The 19,984-nt window shown below is 38.5% G+C and overlaps 1 protein-coding gene across 1 annotated transcript in view; it reads left to right on the forward strand.

Annotated features, from left to right (window-relative positions):
• LOC114356490 (Down syndrome cell adhesion molecule-like protein 1) overlaps positions 1 to 19,984 on the forward strand; it is a 70,153-nt gene that overhangs the window by 42,236 nt on the left and 7,933 nt on the right. Inside the window, exons 8-23 of the mRNA XM_028309701.1 lie at positions 6,841 to 6,991; positions 9,931 to 10,095; positions 10,491 to 10,626; positions 11,538 to 11,657; positions 11,961 to 12,125; positions 12,222 to 12,366; positions 12,674 to 12,822; positions 13,050 to 13,260; positions 13,644 to 13,839; positions 15,985 to 16,151; positions 16,705 to 16,787; positions 17,080 to 17,217; positions 18,403 to 18,606; positions 18,908 to 19,037; positions 19,222 to 19,406; positions 19,796 to 19,975. Coding sequence (XP_028165502.1) covers positions 6,841 to 6,991; positions 9,931 to 10,095; positions 10,491 to 10,626; positions 11,538 to 11,657; positions 11,961 to 12,125; positions 12,222 to 12,366; positions 12,674 to 12,822; positions 13,050 to 13,260; positions 13,644 to 13,839; positions 15,985 to 16,151; positions 16,705 to 16,787; positions 17,080 to 17,217; positions 18,403 to 18,606; positions 18,908 to 19,037; positions 19,222 to 19,406; positions 19,796 to 19,975 — 2,525 coding nt within the window. The remainder of the gene's footprint in view (positions 1 to 6,840; positions 6,992 to 9,930; positions 10,096 to 10,490; positions 10,627 to 11,537; positions 11,658 to 11,960; positions 12,126 to 12,221; positions 12,367 to 12,673; positions 12,823 to 13,049; positions 13,261 to 13,643; positions 13,840 to 15,984; positions 16,152 to 16,704; positions 16,788 to 17,079; positions 17,218 to 18,402; positions 18,607 to 18,907; positions 19,038 to 19,221; positions 19,407 to 19,795; positions 19,976 to 19,984) is intronic.

Genomic DNA, 19,984 nt, shown 5'->3' on the forward strand with positions numbered 1-19,984 from the left:
TCTAGGTCTCGAATTATCTGAATCCGTCGAATTGTTGAAGAAGAATCATCTTCACAGACATTCACTGTCGTTAGCACATCAGACTTTACCTACGAGGACATGTTTGCTGCATATCACGCCATATTGTGACGACATAAGATTCAATTTTGATTTATGCGCTGACGTCTGTACAAAATCAATGTTTTTGTAGTTGTCGAGTCATCCGGCTTGTCTTTTTTAGCTAAGATGCCGTTGTTTTTTTGGTAACATTTTTTAGCAGAAAAAATAGTAGGTGCTCTCATAGCTAGCAAGGATATACACAGCAGGCTCTTTTTGGGCTGGACTACATCTTTTTGTTTGCTTGAACGCCCTAATCTCAGGAACTACTGGTCCCCGATTTGAAAAGTTATTTTTGTGTTGGATAGCCCATTTATCAAGGAAGACCACAGCCAATAGGGGCGTTGCAGTAAAGAAAAATTTTGTAAAAACGGGAAATATTATTCAAATTATTTTCACGCGAGCATAGCTAGTCTTCACTATAATAAGTACTTATCTCATGGGTCCTTCCTTCCTAAAAAAATGCAGCAGTATGCTATCTATACTGTATAATATCTGTCTGCGATTGTGCGCAAATGCCGTCAAGGGCGTACACTGACACCAGATTAGTATGTTTTATTTTTACCCGACTGTGCCAGAAGGAGGGTTATTTATTCTTTTTTTTTCAAAGAATATTCTGCTACAAGGCTGCATGTCACATGACCTTATTGCATTCTTTGTTATGTTCGATAGCACTACATAATGAATGGATTAATATTTAAGCGATAAGTATCACGTCTCGTGCGCGGTATCGACCTCTGACCGCGGATCAACGTACCTACAGCACGTCTAGCTAAATCGATTAGATCTTATGTAGTTGCAATAGAGGTTATATTGCAACGAAAATGTGTAGTCTGATGTGCTGATATCTATACCTACTCTACTGTATCAATTTACATTGTTTTCTTTGGTATTAGCACAAGGACCAATTATAGTAACTTTAAACTCTATTTAATCGAGATAAGAGCTGATTACGACTTAGCATAAAATTTTAAAAGTATAAAGCCGTCGACCAAATTTGACTACACTTAGGCTGGGTTGCACCATGTTACTTTGACTGTAACAAACGTCAAAAATCTGTCAAACTGCATACAAAAACCACCGGTTATCGTGATAGTTACGGTCAAAGTTTAGTGGTGCAACTCAGCCTTAAAGTCATGAGCTGATGATGATTCCGATATCAATAGTAACTAGATAGGTACCTACCTAATGATTTTGGATAAGTTACCAGCTAGCTAATGTATGAATTTGTGGCGGTAGGTAGGTAATGATAGTTTGATGATCTGAATCATTAGGTAAATAAAGATAGAATCAAAAAGCAATTAATCTAAGATTATCATTAGCAAACTGGAATATAAATATCAAATCAATGTACGGTGTAAAGTCAAAAGTACAAAATACTAAAATTGTATCTAAGGATGAATCTACAATACAAGTCCTCATTGGTCGAACAATTTAGAATGAGTGTTGTAAAAGTACTATTTCTTGCATCATACAACTGGCCATACAAGTTCATACAACTAATCAGGAATACCGTATTGATATGTGTACTTATTAATAAACACGAAAGTATAACACTTTTGACCGGCTTCAATGCCAGTCACGGTCAAGGTTGAACTTATAAACGCGGATGTTCCTTAATTAAGGGTGTTAGAGTTGATATTAGAAAAGCTACACCACGTCCATTATGATCATTTATAGCACAGGCTGGAATTGCGCCTGCGATCTAGGTTTTAAATTGAACGCAGTGAAATCTATCTATACCTATAAAATGTGTGTTCTTCCATCTTCTGACGAGCAATAAATAAAAAAATCAATAGGACAAGAAAAAAAATGTACAAAAAAAATGTATGGTCAAAAAAGTAATAAAAGGAAATAATAGATTTAAAAAAATACCAAAATTATAGCAACACTAGCACCGACCATAAAAAGAAAACTAATAATAATATACCTACCTAAGAAACTTAGGAAAATGAATAGGGTACCAAGCTCAGATCATAGAAAGAGAATAGATATGAAGTCGCGCGTAACTACAACGAGAACCAGTGTCCCCACATTTCCCCCACCACAGCTCCCACACACACTTTCAACTGTGTAAAAACAAAGCGACTGAGAGTCTACGACAACATGTGCAACCGTCTTAAAAGTGCTGTGATTGGCCAGAAGGCGTGAATTATGGCCAATCAATGGCCGCGTGACGTGACGCACACATAGAAAACGCTAGTGAGAGAACAAAGATAAAATGGAGTCGACAAGATATCGATACTTTAAATCGCTAGGGGCAAGGCTCGAAACTGGTTTCACAAAATGCTTATGTATGAAAACCTTTTTATTATTATACGTTAATAATAGCTACTATCACGCATTTACTTTTTAATTATGGCGATCTGCGTACCGCATAATTATGTTTACCAAAATAATGCCTATATTAGGCTTTCAACTAGCTCTTATAGTAATTACATAGTTGACAGTTACTAATTACTTCTACTGTTATTATTTTTTTTGTAACATCATTTTTTTATTTAAAATTACAAAATGGAAAATTATAATTTACTTCTATTTATCGATAATAGGAAACCGCATTAGAACACGAGCACGGCACTATGTTACGACCGGCACATGCGGCCGTACTGTGTATTTTCACACGACAGTGGATATCGGAAGAAATTAAATACATTGCGCAGTAGTTGAGCACGACATAAAGTGGTTGCTAACTAAATCGTCAATGTACAAGTGTGTTAGAATTTTTATCACCACTGATTTCGATATCGCAGTAACTGTTACGGCACTGAATACGTTCGTAAAAATGTTTAGTTTTTTTTATTTATAAGCAAAATACCAATGGATTTGCAATACTTACATGTAGTAAATGACTCCATTGTTCCTGTAGTTCGTTCGTTTCACTTGTTTTATTGCACGTAACGACGCATTATCCAAAATATCGGAGAACATTTCCTTAGTACGACTGAATCGCGACTAACCTAGCTACGCGGTCGATGTTCGTTTCTGGGCATATCGCGGAGACACGCGCCACGCCCCCGTTTCACATCTATTCCCTTCTATGATCTGAGGTACCAAGTTAATCAATGCTGTAATAAATATCAATGATAAAAATAAGTTTACCAATACATATGGTAGGTATAATAAAATTATATAAAAATAGACACGATTACATTGGTAGGTACCTAGTAGCTGTTGCTATGTTTACTTTAAAATTAGGTAAACTACAGTGGACCTTGAATGTCTGCGCCTTGTTGATAATCAGTGAAATGAAGTATGTGGTAGGAGATAATGATGATAATAAAAAATAATAACAAATTGTTTCAAGTATCCAAAATCTATATTGTCCGAAAATAAACGAGAGTTGTGCTATAGCAATATAATAGGGCTACCGTATTTGATTTCGCGCTCACTAGTTGGCGCTACTGGAGAGTTACTGGACAGTACCTCATCGGATTAAAAAGGACATGCTGCCTACATTTATTGGATTATAAGCACTCTTGGTAGGTAATAATTGGCGTTTTTATTCCAATGCAATTTTCTTTATGCGTTGTGTGATGCGTTCTGCAAACACACGACTAACGTCCAGCCACAGAATATAAGTAGGTGTCCAGCTCAAAACGACTTACTTGAAAGCGCCCTTAACATGACAAGCAATTCTGCTAATCTGTCTCTATGATAGGTCATGGTCTGACATCACTATTCCTATTGTAATAGCACGATGCAGAGATATAACACATAGTACAGTTTACTAGACAAATATTTTTAGATTTAACTTCGTTAAGGATTCCAGCTATTCCTCGGGTCTACTTAACCTTCACTGGTTGGGTCTTGGGTGTCTTTGGCGGTCAGACTGTCACAGATCCTGGCATTCCTGGCTATTTATAAGTTGCAGAAGGATAATGATTCTTTATTTTCTTTTTTCTTCAACAAATTAAAATACACACACGTCGTCCACACATGACCATCATCATGATCATGTCAACCGCTTCTACAATAATTTCTGCCCATCATCATATTATCAGCTTCTATAATAGTTTCCGCAGGATGACGATTAACGGCTGTTAAGATACTCGTATTCCAAATGCAGTGCAATTTCAGTAAATGTACTTACAAGTATAATGGCATTATCAAGCTTGACAATTGGCACAGATCCTTAATCCAGGGCATTATAATCAGAGTTTGGCACAGATCCTTATTATGCCCAAGGATAAAGGTCAAGTTATGCCCTCGACTGTACTGTTCGCTTGGTAACGCGACGCATGATATAGAACGATTACTTTGTTGCATGTGGAATTTTCCGCTGCAAGAGCCAATATATTAGTGCAGAAAGATGAATGACGTGACGTGTATTTGCGATCGTATAAAATAAATAAAAATAGACGTTTTCTGTAACTCCCACGAGCTTTTTCATGTCCACCATTTTTACAGACGACTGACATATTTTTAAAGGATAAATGTCCCGTTAAACCCTCGTAATAATGCTTGTGATAGGAGAGAGTTCACCGTAATAGTCCAGAGTTGTCAGGGTTCGCGTTCCTCGAATTTCGATTCGGTCAGTCCACAGAGCACGCAATAATGGCCAGTCTGACCCCGACAGCAATGGGCTATTGTCCCCTTAATGTTAAAGAGACTACGTAAATCCATCCCTTCTTTGTACCCACAGTGCATCCTAACCCTGAGTGGATATGAGACATCTTATTCGACAACAGCACTCGAGTAAAGGTTTATTTATTCTGTGACAACAGGCTCCGTCTAAGGTCACCATTCACTATATCATCCTACAGTTAAATAAATAATCAAGTATAAACTACAATCAAGTTCAAAGTAAAAGCAGACTTATTAAAAGTAAACTCGTTTTGAAACTATCCCGATCTAGTTAGCATAGAGCTGACAGAGTTTACAATTTGGCTTGTTTACTATTCTTGTCCCAATAAAGCTACTGTAGGTTACTTACAGTATGTATTCTACAATCTACCACATAATGCTATCGTCGTAGAGACAGATAAGACAGACAGATTAAATTCGTTTTTAAAATCTTATCGCAATTGATAATAATATGTACACTGTCTGCGACTGCAAGTCTGAGCAAACGTTTCATTGTTTTTCCACTCTAAGTATGCATTATGGTGAGTCAACCATAATGTACGGTTAGTCGATATTCAGGTCAGTAATGAGAGACGTTTCTTGGCCTTGAAGTTGAATGTATTCTAACAAATAAATTATTGAATTTGAATCATCAATGCAGCGGTTTTACTCTGGCATTTTGATAAACAAGGAAATGATGGACATCCTTATACCGGCTCTACATTGTATAATCTGTTTTTTGTCTGGCTTCAGATGTTTATTTTGAGTCTGAGTTTAGTTTTCTTATCTTTATTTTTCATAGTTTGTGTCTGTACACTCACAGATGCCTTCGGACCATCAGAAGTACGGGACCAGAAAGACTCCAAGTTGTCTTTGCTGGTAATTTTTGCAAATTAGGAAAATATTTATAATTTCAAAACCGTGTCTGCGTGAAATCAAGCTATTCAGCGAGCAGAAAACATAATTTATTATGGATTGGACAGTTTGTGTCGCACTGTAACATTTTTGGAATCATCCGGCAAACGTCCTATCACGCTCCAACTCCGTGAATCGTCGAATTTCCTTTGTCAAACTCGTTGAACTCTGGAAGTTGAAGTGCGCAGGCGCATGGTCTCGTGGTGTGATACCTATTGATAGCACGTGCGCGCGCCGTGACTCGTGACGCCGAACCGGTTGTTGCCAAGTGCAAAGCTTAGGGTTACTATGTGCTAGACTGCTAGTAAAAACCTGAGTTACTATGGTTTTTTTTTCTCAGGGTTACGATTTTTCAGAAATGTCTTAGTTGTTAGTAGAGCCACAGAATAATGTCATTTGGCGGATTTACACTATGCGGAAATTAGCCGAGTCAAGTCAAAAAAACAGTGAAGTGGAGATGAAATTCATTAATTTTTCATCCCCACCCCACTGTTTTTTTTTTTGACTTGACTTGGCTAATTTCCGCGCAGTGTAAAAGCAGCAATTCGGTAGAGCTTTCCCTTCTATGATCTGAGGTAGAGCTAGTACCTACTAACAACCGGTTTTTCTGGATTTTTAGGATGGTGTTTTATCATAAAATTGTAGCAACATGATGGTGAAGATTCTACTATCGTGTGCACCGTTTAAAAAAAATATTGCATAAATTATCGTAACTACGTACTTTCAAACAACAGTTCGAATGCAAATATTGATATTAGCTGGTAGCTCATACTCAGGCAGCGTCCTTTATGCATACCTACTACCTATCTATGTATATCGACGATATTTACTCAGAATGAGTGATGAGACGTTCACTAATCCTTTTAACAGTCTAGCTCTTTCGTTCCTAAACGAAACAATAAGGACAGCACGAATACATTCGAACCTGTGAATGTGTTGGCCTGTTTCAAACTAAAGACTAGAATTCAGCTTGTGTAATTTAACCATTCAAAAGTTTGAATCTATGCTTGCAACTCAAAGACCAGGAATCAGATTATAAAAAAAAAAACCGACTCCAAAAAACCTACACTNGTATCTTTTGATGTATAACACATATTTTTAATAATGGTAATAAATTTTTAGGACAGTTTTTTGACGCTCCTGAAAAGTTGGCATTTTTCACTTGCGTACTTATTCCAGGAAGGGTGCGATATTAAGTTTTATTTTATTAAAAGATCTATTTTGCCACTTTAATTAACCAACTAAGTACCAACTCCGTACCAGGTCAGTGAAATGGGAAGGAGGTGCCGGGGCGGACTCTCGCTACCAGCAGATGGGTGGTCAGCTGACCATCCACAACGTCGACCGGAATAGGGACAAAGGCACGTGGACATGTTCCGTCCTAACCCCTGGGGGAGAATTGGCGAAGAGAGAAGTTAGTGGTTATTTATAATAGAATTTATATAACTATTTAAATATTAATGTATGTTGTTACGATCCAAAGGCTAGCCTATACCTTGGCCAAAGAATTTGTCTGGCCATCTAGCGTGGCTAATGCAATGTGGCCAGCCTTCTGGGCACCTTCCCCCAAGAAAGTGATTTAAACGTTTTTTTTTTAATTTATAAGCCTTGTATGTTATATAAATAATCTATGTTTAAATATAAAAAATAGTTTAAGCGAGACTGAGGTAGACGTTAGCTTCCAGTACAGACGGCGAGTGAATCATTGACAAGTTCACAACGCATGGAGAGAGACATGGTCTTGTCCGGCCCTCATACTTGGAGGACCTACAGCAGCACCTCGGGAGACATGCTCGTTTACTTCTTATGAATGATGGATCAACTTACCCCTTTATGTTCTGCTTTGGACCTATTTACGTTATATTTTTACCGCACATTACCGGACTCCTTGCTCGACACTGGCCACCAAGAAAAACTTCATTATTTTTTCGACGACCAATATTATGCCAATATCGATATTCTTTTGTTTTGTCTCTCGCTCCCAACTCCTATTTTTTAACGTATGCATGGACCTATAAAAAAAGTCGGACGGATTCTCATCAACAAAATACTGTGACATTAGGATACACCAGCTTGCCTGTACGTACAGGCCGGCACGCACACATTCACACCCTGATACACCACTTCGAGTGCAAACTTCACACAGTTGATACATTTAAGCAGCGAAAAAACAACACGAATACGACATGTCTTGTGTGATGAAATTGTGTAAAAACCGTTCTGTTCGAACAAACAAAAATTAAGGAATCATATTTCACAGGCAAAATAATAATCCAATCACTTATTTCCCGACATTAAAATATTGAAATATCGTGCTTGCAATATCAAGAAATCGGGTTCTCACTACGTTTGAGATACGCCAGCGTTTACAAACAGCAAGCCCAGTGAATGTTAGTGAGCACACAATAAGAAGAAGGATGGAGGATCATAACCTGCATACTCGAAGACCAGCTCGAGGACCAGATCTTCTCCGATACCTCCGCGAAGTGCGACTTACGTTTTCTAGAGAACATGCAAATTGGGCGCAAGGCTAATGGAGTAAAGTTCTATGGATCGATGATTGCAGAGTCACCTTAAGAGCTCCAGACGGCCGTGGAAGTGTATAGAGAAGGTGCGGAGAAGAGTTTCTACGCAAACAGACAGTTTTCATAAAGAGTTTACTCCATTAGTCTAACGTACAATTTGCATGTTCTCTAGAAAACGTAAGTGGCACTTCGCGAAGGTATCGGAGAAGTTCTGGTCCTCGAGCTGGTCTTCGAGTATGCAGGCTATGATCTTCCATCCTTCTTCTTATTGTGTACTCACTGACATTCACTAGGCTTGTTGTTTGTAAACACTGGCGTATCTCAAACGTAGTGAGAACCCGATTTCTTGATATTGCAAGCACGATTATCGGGTCATCGCGCGCTGATTTACACCTTAACTCCCCACTTCTTGGTCTTCTTGTGTAAAAAGCGGTATGCTTATGCCTTTTTAAAGTGTATCTTAAGTTTGTACGCCATAAATTGAAAGTTTCAGCCATCTCCCGCTGCATACGCCCTTGACTTCTAAGCAGCACTATTTGAGCAACTTGAGCTGAAGTAATGGACATTATTCTCAAATTACGGAAACGAGAATAACCCTAAGATTAATTTAAAAACAAAAAACAAAACGCCAAACCCTTACAACATTTAATATCGAATTTAAACTTACCCGTACTCTTTACGCTACAACAACGAAATGCGTTTCTAGAGTCAAAAAAGTTAAACAGACGCATTTTTTTATTAATCTAGCCTCTTAAATTAACAAAAACAAATGTTCTGTTAACATGTCACACGAAACTTAGGTAATACAACACCTATTTGGCCTCATATCTGGGTGTTTAGGCTTGGGCCAAATTCCGTGCCGCTGAGTGTACATTATAAGCGTAGGACCATACCTAGGTACCATTTAGAGAAATGACATGAACACAGTCATGTTTCAATGGGATTTCTACCAGTTAAGTTGTAGTGTTGTCGCATAATCGATCACGGATCGATTATTAATCGATATTGCCAAATAACGATTTATCGATGAACTATTCGATTAATCGATTTTATTGATTACCATCATTACTATCATTTGATTGTTAATTCAATTCCTTATTTTCAGCAATATAATCGATTATTGCAATCGAATAATCGATTATGATTTATTCGGTATACATACTTACAAAATCGATAGAATCGATAGTAAGATATGATACAATAGTCTCAGTATGATAGATAAAAGCAATATAATTGACCTAATACTATTTTTATTACCCTAATGTGATGTGAAATACTATGGAAACTTTGCATATTCAACGACCTCTATCTCCGTATCCCCACGTATTTCAGGATTCTTGTCATACTATGAAATGAAGTACTAGTATTAAGCTTTAATTTAGTATACTTTTTGTTTCTGTTGGTTTAACGCCAAATATGCCCATCATCCTTTGAACATTGAAAATTTCGCGCCTACCTCAACGCATTCACCTTTCATCCTTTTAAAATGGCACGGACTAATTCTGTCTACATTTCCAAGTAACATCTGCCCATGTATGTTTTTCTTAAAATAAATGGGTAAAATGTTTTGGCTAACATGGCATCCCTAAATTCACTCACACAATAGACAAACGCCAAAATTTTGCGTCACAGTTTTGTTGAGGCGCGAGTTCCGTCCGCCTTTTTTTATAGGTCCATGAACGTATGCACTTTCACGACTCTTTGTTAATATTTAATAACAAGTTTTAGGCTTGTCGAGCCACACACGGTTTAAATTACTCCGTATAAGGCTTATTAAGTAAAATGAAAACTATCCTAAATCTATAGCTACTTGATCTTGCCCCAACAGGTTCAAATAACAGTGGTGTCCCCCCCGGTACTATCTCCCGTGGTGTTTCCCCCCGGCCTGAGGGCAGGGGACCGCGCGCAATTGACCTGCAGCGTCACTTCAGGGGATATGCCCGTCTACTTCTCGTGGCTCAAGGATCAGATGCCCATTTCTAGTGTACTTCAAGTAAGTGTCAATTAAGATATTGTTAAGCTAGATTTAATTAGGAATTTTGATGTGAGTTAACTGACATTATACGAGTAATACATTTGGAACTACTGTTATCTCATAGTTGAAGCATTATGTCGCGAAAACTAGCGACATTTTTAGTGCTAAGATTTATCAGCTAAGCGATTTATTCGAGCATTCAAATTATTAGGTCTGTCAACTATCACATGAAAAAAATATCCCAAACAATGGGTGTTAGCTCACAGGTCAGGTGTTGTCGTAGTAACATTTTATTTATGCTAAATACTATCAACATCAATCTACTTTAACGCTTTAGTATTTTAATTTTTTAATCAGTGAACTAAATTCTAATTAAAATTGTCGGTCTATAAAAGGCATTTGTGTGCGTCTAGGTGGAAGAGCGAGGCGCAGAATTTTACAGCATGTTGATCTTCAAAACCCTGACCGCGGCCCACAGCGGCATCTACACATGCGTGGTAACGAACACAGCCGGCAAGGCCAATACTTCCGCCGAGTTAGCCATCAAAGGTGAGTCACTAAAATCTAATTTACCGACTCTTTGGTCACATAAAATAATTACGTTTTCCTCCTTTCTTTTTTCGCAAAATGTATTTGGGGCCGGATACGAAAAGCAATAAAGACCGTTCCTTATATTTTGTGACGGGGAGGTAATAAAGAAATCAATTTATTTAGTAACTGGGCCGAAATATATTAAGTTCGTTAAAGTCCCTGCTCCGTTTGTTTATAACGTGGTCCAGATATTTATGATTGGGTAATCTTATTTACTTTTATAATTGAAATCAGATTCAGCTTATTTTTAAAATTTTCAGTAACTTTTAGAACAATAATATCACGCAAACACGTGTCCCTAAAATGCTGTGAATCTTCAGACGACTCTATCTGACATCTTGATACCTATGTGAACGGCTTGTTTAGTAGAATACGGTAAAGATAAGATAAAGATAGATAAAGATAAATTTATTTGTTCAAACATGTGTACATAAGGTGTTAAGTCAGCATTTAAAATGGTATCAACATGTCGTACCTTTGCGGTACGGTACGGTAACGTAGAATAGCTTAGAATACATAGAAGTCAGGCTGCTTGCAACGTCAATTGGTAGAAATGGGTCATAACAAGATGTCAGACGACGTCGCACGACGTCTAGCGACACGAATAGCAGTGACATTTCTCCCCAAGTGAACTTCCGTGTGCATCTGTGGCGGGTAATCAAATCTTTGTAAGCTGACTTTGACCTAGTTACTTCCTAGCGCGATTCCTATTGAATGAAAAACAAACATGTAGGTAACAAGTTCAATGAAAATGCAACGAAATCGCAATCAGAGAGCCGATTGATGGAGCGGGAAGATTACTATTTTAAGGAAAATTAGTGAAAATCGATTTTGAACTTTGCTGGTTTAACTTTAGTTTATTTTTTCAGTGCCACCATACTGGCAAATTGAGCCGAGCGATGCATCAGTGCTGCTTAACGGATCACTCACGGTGAGCTGCGAGGCGCGCGGGCATCCATCTCCGGCTATTTATTGGACCAAATTTTCAGGTAGATCACTGGGATCGGACACAGAAACTAATTACCGACGTTGATTAACTTTGGCATTATTTACTAAAGTATATACAAGCGCCTTTATGGCACCTAGATTTACGTTAATTGGACCTTATTACGAGCATGTTGAATGTATGAAATGTATTTGATAAGTTAGGTATAACGTAGCCATGCGGAATAAGGACTTATAAATGTTTAGGACTCATCAGCTTCATAATTTATAGCTGCTATATCCTCCTCCCTTCCCCTTTCGTGACTTAAAACGAAGTTTACAATTTCAACAAGCCTTCATTTTTTTAGGTACCACAGAGACGAGTCTAGGTGGAGTGTCAGACCCAGTGGTCCTTAGCAACGGTTCGTTGAGGCTAGAGACCGCTCGAGCTGAGCATTCGGGGAAGTACCGGTGCAGGGCCGATAACGGAGTGGCCCCGGCGCTTTCGAAAACTTTAAATATTCATGTTAATGGTAAGTTGTAGTTTCCATAATATGTTTTTGTAAGGGTCGGATCGAAACTATCCTGCATTTTTCCTAATATCTTGTTTTCCAACTTCTTTAATACAGAACCAGCAAGATTTGAGACACCATCTGCAAACGTGACAGCCAAGCTGGGAGAAACGGTTCGTTTGGCCTGTGTGGCACGCGGAGACACTCCTCTCTCTACCACTTGGAGTCACTCTGGGAGGGCTTTGCCCAATTCAGATTACAGGTAGGCATAGCTAGGTACATAGGCAGGTACCGTAGAATTTCAGCTATTGTAGTCACTGCTGGACCCAGAGGGAGAAAAGTGGCTCCAAAGAAAAGACCGGTCTTGGAAAATGTAGTGAAGGAGCTCAATGTGAGAGCTCTATGATGTGGATCTTGTGCAAAAATGTTTAAATGTTTTTCTTTTCTTTATTTCTTTCAATGAGGCAATATATAAGAATTTTGACCTCACCTTGTATGGGACATTTATGCAACTGTCAAATTATCAGAAACTCAATAAATATACGCAATTACAAAATATTGTCCTATAGAATGAGCATATCAGAAACGCGGAGTGCCGAGGGTCTGAGAAGCGAGCTCGTTGTGGAGCGCGCGGATCGCCGGGACTCCGGAGTGTATCGCTGCCAGGCCTCCAACCCTTATGGACGGTCCGACCACTTCGTCCATTTGGCAGTGCAAGGTAATGTTCTACATGAGGCCGGACAATTTTAAATTATTACAAATCATATCAAGCGCAAATTGAACAAAAACCAAAAGTCTTTATTCCAACACATTCTTCATAGTTAATAAGTTTGTTAGCTAAAACCAGTCTTCCAAAACATTGTTGACAATTGATTCATATTCTCCTACTCAAACTTTTCGTCATCGCTAATTCTAGCAAGATATTCTATGAAAAATTTTCTTCAGAACCACCGGAGCCACCGGCGAATTTCCGCGTCCTCGAGACCTCCTCTCGTTCAGTGAGGCTGCAATGGCGGCGGCCGTACGATGGAAACTCCCCAGTGCTAGGCTACGTGGTGCAGTATAGAAAGCATGACTCTAGCAGCGCCGACTCCTGGAGAGATGCTGACACGCACAATGTGTCGGTGTCAGCGCATTCTATTGACTCCTACGCTGAGTAAGTATTCTGTGTCAATGAATTTGATAGTGATTAGAGTCCTGGAAACCTCCCCTCGGTCTCGTTCCAATGAAGGCGGCTATGATGGAAACTCCCTGGTGCTAGGTTTCAAAGTTTAGTACAGATAACATGACTCTTCCTCATCATTTCAGCCATATGACGTCCACTGCTTCAGCATCAGCATAGGCATAAGTACTATATCTTTATATGTGGCAATTTGCGATTGGAATACTTTGATGCAGGTTAGGTACTAGGTTCCAGTCACATATCTCAGCATTTCAGCCATAGGACGTCCATTGCTGAACATATGCCTCCTTCAAGTCGTATTATGTACCTTTTCTGTGACAATCATTGAGACTAGCTCTATCCTACATCGTAAACAGAACTGAAGGAGCAACAATCACGGGCCTGGAGCCAGCGACGGCCTATTTAGTCCGGGCGCGCACGGTCACGGCACAGTTCGCTTCGGCTCACACCCGGGCGCTGCTCGCGCTAACGCTGCACGAGCCGCCTGCGCGCGCGCCGCTCAGTCTAAGGGCGTCTGCGCCGAGGCCGTCTACTATTGAACTTGCTTGGCAGGTTAGATTTATGTTTTGTCAGACTACACACTTTTGTTGAAAAATCGCCGCTATTACAACTACATCCACTTATACCTGTTTAGTTTGATGTGCCATCTTCATTTTGGAGAATATAAATTATTTAGATTATTATTTTTGAATTGCAATAAAGAATTGAATACAATTTTTCTAAAAAATGGGAATTAGACATCTCTTTTGTATTTTATTGTTGTAGTCTGAAAAAGAAAAAAAAACTTACACAAGTGTTAATAAATTAATAGCTGTTGTTAATCCCATTTGAATCTAAGGTACTTGATACAAATAAGGCCTACGTTCTAATAAGGCCTATACATCAGAAAACATAGATAAACAAATCCAACCGGGATAATACTTCAAGGACACGTACTCATATGCCCTACAACCCGGTAGAGTGCAAGAGCGTCCCGATCCACGATCCCAGCACCAATTGACACGCGTTCTTCTAAGGTGGTGGGTGATTTTGTGCTCTCTTATAAAAATCTGGCGATTTCATCTTAAATTTTCGGTAAAATAACGCTGTTTTAGATTAAGCTTTTCTTAGTAATCGTTTCTAAATATTTCTTACTAGCTAATAATTACCTTAATTTGTACTACTGGCTATAGATGCATTATTTGTAAATTTTTAAAGACAACAAGAGCGAAATATCTAATAAGGCCTAGGCCTTATTTCAGCATGGTAGGCCATATTGGATACTTATGTCAACACCTGATTACGGACAAATTCATTAAACTAAATGAGTCAAAGAGTAACTAAATATTTATTTAATAAGAATGTTACTAACAGCACAGAAAATAAAAAGAAAACAGAGTAAAAAAAATTACTAAACCTGTAAAAAAAAGAAACAAAATACAAAACCAATAAAAAATAAGAAAAAAAAGCCGTATGTATAATTCTAAAGGATTAAAGCTGATATTATCATGCCTGTCTCGAAGACAATGTAGCAGATATGCTACCATAAAGGACTGCTTTTGGTGGTATCATAAAGATTGTGTAGGAGTTCGTAAAGATGATTCAGAAGCCTTTTTATGCCCTGGTTCTAACAAAAATTGAGATCTCATTTTGTTTACAAAAAATCAAGACTAAATGATGTTCCTAAACTGATTTATTTAAAAGGTTTTATGTGTAGGCCTTATTCGAACACGGTGTTTTAATAAGCCCTATACAAAAAAATAATATTGTTTGTTTTTGATATTTTTTTATATAATTTAAGTAAGGAATCATTACTTTGTTACTATGAATATTTAATTTTATCTGTAATTTATGTATTATTCTTAATAAGTGGAATTTAAGTTTATCTAGAGATATACAGTATATTTCTGTTTACTTGGTATGTAAAATTTTGATAACGCTAACAAATCGACGTGTTTAATGTTATAAGACCGCATTTTGTTTAATACAACCTCAATTTTAAGGTCTACAGGCATTTGAATCATATAGGCCTTATTCCGTGTAGGTGATTTAATAAAGCCAAAATCAGTGGTTTCGTAATTTGCTTATTTTGAATAGATTTAGTTAAAAATTGTGTTATTTTTTGTAATATTGCTAAAATTAAAGGATGAAAGAAGTTAATTAACCTTGTTTTTGTTGACAGGCGTTAATATTTATTGAAATATAAGCATTTAAAGTTAGGTAGGCCTTATTTGTATCAAGTACCTTATGATTTGTTGATAGAAAGCAACTATCGGCTTAAACATTCGATTCCCGTATTCCTATGATATTGCATGTGGATGGAAATTTCCGCCGTCGGTAATCACCAGTATGTCTGCGTTAGTTCCTGTGTCTAACGGAAAATAACTACGAGTATAGTTCTATACACTCATGTTGGAGCTTATGTTGTTGGATAGATGCGCAGTAAGAACTTGTAAATGAAACAATCAACTTTACATCGTTAAGAACTTTTATTTTATTTCGTTTACACTGGTGCCTTAATAGGTACCTACTTAATCTTACATCCTTTTGCATTGTAGCTTTACACTTATGAAACCGTAGAAATCATTTATCAGGTTTATTCTTGTCTTAAAAATTCATAGAAAAATAAACCCAGTAGCTTGCTCACTTCTGTTCCTAGATTAATTCTTTAAGTGCAATGGCCTAGGAAGCAATGTTTAGTTACCGCCAATTCCATAGGCTCCACCATCGTCATCATGGAACGGGGAACTGCTGGGCTATACGGTGTGGTGGTGGGCGTCTGCCGACGGAACCCTGGCAGGGGGTTCCAACGTCGGCATGGAGTTTGCTACCGTGAGGGGACTCATCAACAAGTACACTATTGAGAGCCTGGAACACTATACTAGGTACGTGAAGTTAGAATTTTCACTTAATTTATATTATCACTAGCGGCCGCCCGCGACTTCGTACGCGTGGACCCGTTTTACCCCCTTCATCTATCTTACGCGGTTTAGATTTTTTCATACAAATGTTTTTTCCCGCTAACTCCCGTTCCCGTTGGAATTTCGCAATATCCTGTTGTAACTAAGCTTTAAGTTTACTAAGGTACCTGCTTGTCGAATTTCATTTTCATACAAAAGGATTTTCCCGCTAATGCCCGTTCCCGTGGGAATTCCTAAGTATCCTATAACCTGCCCAGGAGTATGAAGAATAATTGTACCAAGTTTCGTTAAAATCCGTCGAGTAGTTTTTGTTTCTATAAGGAACATTCAGACAGACAGACAGACAGACAGACAGACAAAAATTTTACTGATTGCATTTTTGGCATCAGTATCGATCACTAATCACCCCCTGATAGTTATTTTGAAAATATATTTCATGTACAGAATTGACCTCTCTACAGATTTATTATAAGTATAGATTATTTTAGGTGTTTATTATTATTATCTTTGTGCTAAGGTACTCTGTGAGTGTTCGAGCCTTTAATAGCGCTGGCGCTGGTCCTGCGACTGCTCCCGTGAACACGCTGACACAAGAGAGTGGTGAGTTAGTCTTGTCTTGTTTGTCTCTGAAGTTATTTGTGTCTTGATTAATAGTATCAATAATTGCACTAAAAGAAATAACAAAGACAGAACTTCCCTTTGTTGGCTTTTTTTTCATAAAACAGTTAAGTTACATAAGGTGAATTTAATGCCATTTGACGTAGCAAGTCAAAACTTTTCATTATTTTTGGGCTTAACACAGGAGAATAAAGTTAAAAATACAGTGGGTACTATATTCCCATTACCTTACAAAGCGTAGTTATGGAGGTAAATAAGGATATTTCCCTACCAGTCCCATCAGAGGGTCCTCGGGCAGTGCGGTGTCGCGCGGTATCCCCTCAAAGCCTGAAGGTGGAGTGGTCGCCGCCGCCGGCGCATGCACACCACGGCGCTTTGCTCGGCTACAAGCTGCTCTACCGCCCGGAACACAGTGAGTACGGGTTCGGTTATGTTCTTTTATACTATTGTGTAAGTATCGCTGACTAGCGGATTACAACCAAAGCGTGACCAAAGTGTCTTAAAATTACCCAAAAGAATTACTTAGATGGCGTGATTTTCTGTATATACAGGGTGTTAGGTAAATGGGTATATGAGCCGACACTGGCCCATGTTAACATGGGCATATCATCATTTTATTTCTTTTAATTTTCATACAAAATAAATTTTATAAAATTCGATTTGTATGAAAATTAAAATAATTAAAATGACGATATCAATTTTCTGAGTTCACCATACCATTTATATGCCCATGTTACCATAGGCTAGTTTCGGATCAATTTACCTAACATCCTGTATATTTTTTCGAATTTTTGGCAGTGGTTTTTACCTACCAATTTGATTCACACATTCTGGGATACCCTTTGTGTATTAGAGAAAAAAAGCAACGGTTGGAATGATTCCTATAAACACCTCTCGTAATGTTAACCTTTTGTTAACATAATCATTTGAGTTGGTTGTAACTGTCAACATTCCCAATTTCATCTGAATAAATGAAGGGTGATGTAATTTCAAAGTTTTCGAATTAATCTCTTTCATATTAATAATGGAAAGGTCAAATATAAAGTTCAGCACTAAAATAGTATTCGGAATCGATTACCAATTCCAAGTTGAGTGATGGCAGTTGTTTGCCTGCAGCGCTGAGTGGTTGGAGAGCAATGGAGGGACGGGTCTAAGTTAGAACAAGAAGCGAGCGTGCTAAGTTTCGTATTTGCCTCAACCTCTGCTATATGGAGTTTAATAACCATAATGTCAATGTAACTTCAACTTTCGCTAGCTCCTAGTGGAGTGATGGTAATCTTTTGAAACCTCAATTATAAACAAACACACGTAGGGATAATTACGTCTTCTTGGTAGGTAAAAGGCTATATTATTATAATGATAAAAGTCTCAATAGATAAAACTGTCTAATCTGTTTCTATAATATGGAGTCTATGGGACAGACCCTACTCTATTCTCTGTCAATACTTTCCATCACCCTATTTATTTTAAGGTCCGTCATATTATCTACTTAGGAGTGATTTGGAGCATAAATTCTATTCCAAGAAAACATTCGTTAATCATCATTCAGTCATTGTAACCAATTCCAAGCTGAGTGATGGCAGTTGTTTGTCGGCAGCGACTGAGTGGCTGGAGTGGGAAGTGCGGGGTAGTGGCACGGTGACAGCGGGCGCGGGCGCAGAAGTGAAGCGGGTAGCGGGAGTAGAAACGCTCCTGCTCGCACTGAGACCGCACACGAACTACACAATACAAGCGCTAGCGTATACTGCAGCGGGCGACGGCGTGCCCGCTCATCCTATACATTGTACCACGCAGCAAGATGGTGAGTTTTAAATGCAGCTAAGCTCGGCAGACTTGGTAGTTGATAGGATTCTGCGAAAGTATGCCTTAAGGTAGTGCACTTATGTTGTATGTGATAAAGCTTAATAGCTTAAAGAACGTCATGAATGATAACGTGTAAATAGATTATGATGTTATGATGATGTTACGTTGATAAACCGATTGTATTTTTTATGAGGTGAATTGAAATTTTGTAGGTTCATTATTTAATTTCTTGTTACTTATCAAATTATTATAATTACTTGAAGATATCCAGTAATTAAATAAAACCAATATTCCCATAGCACCAGGACCACCTGCCGCTGTGAAGGTGGTGGCAACATCAGTCACTTCTCTTGCCGTGAGCTGGCTGCCCCCCAGTCGGCCTAACGGACCGATTCTTTACTACACAGTCTTCTATCGAGAGCTTGGCAGGTAATTACCATCTACCTATATCGGAAGTAATCCCACCCTTGAAACGTCTGTTTAGCCTGAATCTACAGTTTGATCTTTGAGTATGAGTTCGAAATGCAATATGGAGTTCTACTAGTTAAAACCTTTATGTCTTGAAGGTCTTTGACTGAATCATAAGTTGACCGATATTTATAATACCATCTAGGGACCGCCCGCCTCAAACCACGACCATTCAAGCCGAGGATGGCGACGCATCAGTAGGCTTGGGAGGGTCGACGGAGCTGAGGTCCCTGTCTGAGGGCTCCACGTACGAGGCGTGGGTCGCTGCGCACTCCGCGGCGGGAGAAGGCGAACCCTCGGCCCCGCAGCCTACAACTATTACGTCAAGAGGTAATAAGAATTTTCAGTATTCTTTGTCTATGTGTCTTTTGTAAAAAAACTACATGTCTTTTTTTAAACGAAGTTAGTTTATTGTAAATGAAATTAGAAATATCAAGCAAGTTATTATTCCAACATGCCCTAAATATACGACCCATATAAACTGGTCTTAATGAAAGTAAATGTAATTTAATATTTGGTTTATTAAAAGATAATATACCTACTCGTATGTTTGAGAAATTAAAAAAAAGAGTTTTCTTTCTTTGCTCTGTTTTATTTACCTAAAAATAGAGGCAGCTGGTAGAGAAAAAGGAATAACATTTGTATATTAAAACGAAATTAATACTCGATTCGAAAATTGGCTCCTACTTTATGTACCTATCCCTGAATGTTTTTCCTAGCGGGTGCCAAGCTGCTATCGTTTGGAGTGTGGGCTCGGGTACAATGTGGGCACTCGCTTCGCCTGGCGTGCGCGTGGCGCGGTGACCCTGCGCCCAGGGCTAGGTGGCTGCGGGGCGACCGGCCTGTCACACACGATCCTAGGACGCATCTAACGCCACACGGTCATCTTGCGATACACGGTGAGTCCT

Source organism: Ostrinia furnacalis, unplaced genomic scaffold (assembly GCF_004193835.3).
Source record: "Ostrinia furnacalis isolate ACB-3 unplaced genomic scaffold, ASM419383v2 OfSCF2810, whole genome shotgun sequence".
NCBI lineage: Eukaryota > Metazoa > Arthropoda > Insecta > Lepidoptera > Crambidae > Ostrinia > Ostrinia furnacalis.